This window comes from Osmerus eperlanus, chromosome 14 (assembly GCF_963692335.1).
Source record: "Osmerus eperlanus chromosome 14, fOsmEpe2.1, whole genome shotgun sequence".
NCBI classification, from domain to species: domain Eukaryota; kingdom Metazoa; phylum Chordata; class Actinopteri; order Osmeriformes; family Osmeridae; genus Osmerus; species Osmerus eperlanus.
In genome coordinates, this window is record NC_085031.1 from 5,901,510 (window position 1) to 5,907,563 (window position 6,054).

General features: G+C 45.3%; 1 protein-coding gene across 1 annotated transcript in view; it reads left to right on the top strand.

Moving 5' to 3' along the window:
• Positions 1–3,008: 3,008 nt before the first annotated feature.
• tmem38b (transmembrane protein 38B) overlaps positions 3,009–6,054 on the top strand; it is an 8,616-nt gene continuing 5,570 nt past the window's right edge. The window contains exon 1 of the mRNA XM_062478246.1: positions 3,009–3,435. Coding sequence (XP_062334230.1) covers positions 3,312–3,435 — 124 coding nt within the window. The 5' untranslated portion in view covers positions 3,009–3,311. The remainder of the gene's footprint in view (positions 3,436–6,054) is intronic.

Sequence of the window (6,054 nt, forward strand, 5' to 3'; positions counted from 1 at the left end):
TCACAAACCACGGTGTGGTGTCGGAATAAGGCGTGGTGTCGTATGGTATGTGTGTGTGTGTGTGTGTGAGACTTGTCTGTGTTGTTCAGTAAGTGTGTGCATGCGTGTCCAAGGAAAGGATTGTTAAGGACAGGAAGACGACTGGTTTTCCAGTTGGACCAGAAGTCGCTCAGCCAGAAGCCCATGTCCACATTCCTTGGTGGGGTGGCAGGGGGGCTGCTGACTCACTAGTGACCAACATGTCCCTTCCTCTTCTGCAACACGCACACCAACACGCACTAAGACACCACACACACTATTCCAAACAGACTATTCCACTGCTACATACAGCTCAGCACCCTATGGCCAAACCAATGTGTGTGTGTGTGCGTGTGTGTGCATGTATGCGTGTGCGTGTGTGCTTGTGTGTGTGTGCACGAGCCAGTCCAGTTGAGTCTGAACCCTCCAATCCCTGCACCCCCATCATCATTCCAGCTGTGGTGTTTCTATATAAACAGGGATTAAGAGGACACCTGTGACTGCTGTTCCATTCCCCTCAGCCCCCTTAGCCAGGCTGTTCCATTCCCCTCAGCCAGGCACGCTGGGACCGGAGGGCTATTTATAGTCTGGCTTGGTGTGTTGGTGGTGGTCATCTTGGGTCATCATACAGTTGACCGTTTCCATCTCTGCTCATATTTGGTCTTCTTAACCTCACAGAGGAGTTTGGCGGAGGACATTTTGAGGTCAGGCTGTTTTAAGACCTGGGTGCTGGTACGGATTAGGGTTTGAAAAGGCTGGGGGACAGTATATGAGTCAACCAAGCTTTGTGTGTGTGTGTGTGTGTTATATGTAAACAACGTGCAATATTTGCTCTGCTGTCACAGGGAAGTGAATCTGAGGAGAGTTTGTTTCCTCTAGTTTCGTAGTGAAACTATGTTAGAAGCAAACATGCTGGTTGGGTCTTGGAGCAGTCTGGGCCTGTCAACAGAAGCCTGGCTTCATGGTGTGGTGGACTCAGGCTGCAATAACTCGCCCCATCCTGGTGTTTGGGAGGGAACAGAACTATCACTTCTGAGAAGCCCCGGGGAAACTGAGAATGTTCTGGGAAAACATAAAGGAGTCATTTGAAAAACGAGGAGAGGCCCTTCATGTGGATTTCAGGCGTGTTGTGATGGCGGGGTATTTAGCGTCAAGTTCAAACAAACAGCATCAACGTCATGATTGCAGAAGTGAGCTCTGTGAGTTTCGGCCAGTTGTACTTGCATGTTTTGTCCGAGTCTCTTGCAGCGATTCTCAATCTGATAACTCAATCTGAGTTGGTTGGCTATAAATAAAAGCAGCCTAAATTGCATGTGAGGATTAATTTTGAGGAAGCCAAGTTCCAGACGGTCTCTGTATCCCGTCTTCACAGGCTCAGATGGGAACACAGAGACGAAGCACTGAGGGTCACTGTCTGGGTCTGCATCAGGGTCAGTCTAGTGGTTTTAATGAGGCTTTGATGAAAAGACATGGGGAGATGGAGAGCCTTTAGGTCTGCTTCGAAACAGCACAGTAACTTAGACGTCATCTAAAATGGATGACAGCTTTTGCAGTTTAACCCTTGTGCTGCTTTCGGGTCACATGACCCAAAGGTTCATAACGAACCATCGTTGTGTTTACCCAATTTTACCCAATACAAAAACAAATAAAAAAATATATTTTTTTAACCTTTGCAATGTGGGGGGTCTGAGACAGCCCAACGGTTAAAAGAAAATGCTTCACTTTGTTTTTGTATGCGCTAAAGTTGTCGCAATACGACGGTGGGTCACAATGACTGATGGGTCAGAATGACCCGAAGATAACACAAGGGCCAAAGGCTGAAAGACACTTTAGGATGAGGAAAGGATTTCCTAAGATGTCCTGAGGTAGCATTATGTGTGCGGTAGAGTAGAAACAACATTCTGAAAATGACGTGTCACATCCTGTCTGCAGTCTGAAACATTGACAGGCAACATCACAACAATACAAAACAACAACACCTTTCATGTAGCAGAAGAAAGCCAATTGTTCACAGTGAAACCGACAGGAAGAATAAAAAAAGAATGTGACCTTCTGAGGTTGAAGAGGCCCTCCGGCAAACTATGTGTGTGTGTGTGTGTGTATGTGTGTGTGTGCGTGTGTGTCTACACTGGAGAAATGTGTATGGATTCTATCAGCTCTGCTTTACAACTCTACAGCTCTGCATCACCACAGAAATAATTTACTGTTTTAGAATGAATGAAGGGAGAAAGAGGGAGAGAGAGAGAGAGAGAGAGAGAGAGAGAGATAGAGGGTGGGGGGTGGGTGGGGAAGAGAACAAGGGAGGGAGAGAGGACAAGAAAGCAGAATAGGGAGTGGGCAGGGTTATCGAGCATAGTTTAGTATAATTTATAACCCACTGCTATGCCTGCCTCCTTGCTAGTCTGTCAGCATCTCTGACCAACACACTGTATGGACTGCCGTTGCCTCCTGGTGGTTATACCTTGTCATAACAAGCACTTGCTGACTGCAAATCATACTTTAGTTTTATACTTTATTTATTTGAGGTGTCAAGTGATATACGTATATTGTTTGTGTACGGTATCAACAGAAGAATAAAATAAGAGTGAATTCACAATTCCGACAACTGCTGGTCGCAGGTAAAAAAGTAAAACGTTGTCCTACTTCTCAAAACAAACCAAGCAATAGTATAAATAAGCGATACAGTGTCCCACCTGGCGGACAAACCGATTCATAGCAAGTCAGCTTCATGGATGGTAGGACAGCGCTTCCTCATTCAAATCATCCGATCTTATCTTACATTTATTTTCTCACGCAGAATCGATAGTACAGAAAGTATAAGCCTACAGCATGTGTGTTTGTGAGTTACTTTTGTGTGTATGTGTGCAGAAACACGTGTGTGAGATTTTGTTGGCCAATAGCTTCCCTTTACAAGGCACACACACAGATCTGATTGGCGACTCCTCACTCTAATTCCCAATCAGGAAGCCCCGTTGAACTCAACCTCATCACAAAAATGGCGGACGTTGCTGGAATTCCGCCGTCAAGCTGATGTTGAATGTGATGATGCCCATCCCGCGCTATACAGATCGGAGTGTGTCCCGTGAGAGCTGCTAACCAGCTGTTGTGTTGGGCAGTTTGACTCTATAGAGAAACACAGCTGGCTGCCGGGGAGCGTCCAAAAGAAACTGCACGGTACAACGGATCGACTGCTGACTTCACTGATGCTCAGAATTGGACGGCTGCCGTGACTTCCACACCTAGGATTTAAAAAGATAGAAGCCTCTATATTGGGGGTTGCAGTGCAAAGAAGTATGGATTTGTTTGGGCTTCTGAATTTGGACGAACTGTCCCATGGTTTGGCGGGTCTGTCAATGTTTCCGTATTTTGACATAGCGCACTATATCGTGTCGGTGATGTCTCTGAGAGAACAGCCAGGTAAGCTAAAGTATTAAACACAAATTCAAAGGAACTAACGTTTGCTCACATTTCCTACTCAAACGTTGTCAGTTTAGAACTCCAAATAGTTCACTTACTAGACTAGACTTATTTGACCGCGTCATGTCATGACTACAGCTTTCGACTACAGACTCGAGATGACCTTAGTTCTTCTTGAAAACAATCCAAAATCTGTTGCTTAGCACCAGTTCAGTTTAATCAGGCCTACATCTATAAGAACATTAGTCTAATTAAATGAAGATTTTTTTTTAATAGCTAGCCTATATTGTATTCCATTTTGTAGAACATTGTCTATGATTATTTATTTTATTGTCTATGATATCTGTGTGACAAGAGTATGACTCGCCCCCATTGATGTTTTTGTTGTTGCTGTGATATTAATAATCTTGAGCATTATGATTTAATCTGAATAATCTCCCAGATTTACTGCTACATGGACTGACACATGAATAGAGGCTGTAGCTTGCAGTCTGTGTGCCACTGTTGCTACACACATGCTGCACACATGCTGCACACGCTCTCTCTCACACACACACACACATGCAGATATACACATACACGCACACACACACTGTTGATCTGCACACACTTACCCACCTGTGGTCAGGGTGTGGTCAGGCACACACTCACTACTGGGTGTATAGGAGGAGACTCCCCCATCTATGATGCAGTCGTGGAGAACATCCAACAGGATAGACTCGTACATTATTGAACAGACATACCCTGCCTGTGGAACAAACTTGACCCAAATATTTATTCATGCCTCATATATTTCGGTACTCACAGTAAGACTATATATAGAACTTCACCCAACAATGTTTATCCTAGCTGTACAGTAGAAGCAGGGAAGGATATTTTATCTAAAGAGCACATGAAAGTCAAGGATATCCTCTTCCCTGTAATTAACTTAATAGCACTTAACCACTTTGAGTGATTAGCATTAGTCGAAAGCAACGACAGTATCTTACTCTGTATTACCCATGTAACCTATCTGACTCTGTGATATAACATCCTTAACTAACCATACTCCTATTGTACTAGAGCTCTAACTAGGAGACATAGTGTCTGTTATGTCACTATGCTAGTAGAGAGAGACAGGTGGACTTTAGTACCCTGCATCGACCTTTACACACTCACACACACCGTCCATTGTGCTATTTTAGACAGCAGTGTGCCTCGCAAGGCATCTGAGTCATCCTGAACCTTTAACCCCCCATCCTCTACCCCCCATCCTCTAACCCCCAACTCAACACCCCAACACCCCTTATTCTCCCATCCTCTGTTCCTATCCATCTCTCTGTGCCCCCCCCCCCTCCCCCCCATGGACAGGAAGGGATGAGACCTTTGGTTAGTGTCCTTTAGCTTAGTTAGTTTGTGAGCAAGTGATTATGGGCGAGAGTAAGATAGAGAGAGTAGTGCTCCCCAGTCCCCCCACCGCCCCGCCCCCCCTCCCCCACTCAAAATATCCTGGGTTGGTCAACACAATACAGGCACTCGTATCACGTTTCTGTTCAAGTGTAGCCCTCCTTGTAGAATACCTACTGTGTGTGGACTGTGTGGTCAGAGAACATGATTGGACGGAATGATTGCCTTATCGAAGGGGCACAGGCTGTAGTTCCATGGTTCTCACGGTAACTTCTGAAGAGAGAAGAGGATCTTTAGATAACATGGTCATAGATTTTATAACCTGACCATAGTATTGAGATACAGACACAGTTCAGTCTAAGATGATTATATAAACCTAAAGAACATCATACACAAGCACCCCTGGGCGACAGACTTCAAACAATCTTTTCCCAAGAATGGAATGGAATGTTCCAGAATACACAGTTTCATCTCTCTCTCTCTCTCTCTCTCTCTCTCTCTCTCTCTCTCTCTCTCTCTCTCTCTCTCTCTCTCTCTCTCTCTCTCTCTCTCTCTCTCTCTCTCTCTCTCTCTCTCTCTCTCTCTCTCTCTCTCTCTCTCTCTCTCTCTCTCTCTCTCTTTTTCCATATCCTGTAGGTTCCCTGAGAGCTGTCTATATTTAGATAGAACTGGTCAGGATCTCCACCATGCTCTCCTTGACGTTACATTTTTCATGATGATGACATGTATTCCGTTATTCCGTTTTATAAAAGAGCTCCCAGGTCTTACTTCCTGATGCTAACGGTTACAGGGCGACAGTGTTTATACTGAACGTTATTCATAACTAGTCTCTGGAGTCAGAGGGAGTTCCAGGGTAGAGAGAGGGTACCCCCTCCTTATTTTCCACGGCTGTCTTTTAATTGTTTGTGATGATTGTGAAGACTGTTCCCTCAGGGAAACATCAAAGAGTGTTTGGAAGCAGGCCTAGTTACAAGTGAGCAGCTCTGTAGATACAGGGTGCACCCAGGAGATCCAGGCTGCGTCTCAATTGTCTCCTACCAGCCTCATCTCGTCTCCTAAACATCCCTGCACTCATCTGAAAGGAGAGCTGGGAAGGAAGGGTGAAGGCCGGCCAAGGGGCCTGCGGTCCCATGTCTTGTGTTGCTATAGAGATGTAGGAGAGGAGGCCTGTCTCACTATTGAGATGCAGCCCTTAGTTAGTCCATGATTGCGATATTCCTGTGTGTGTGTTGT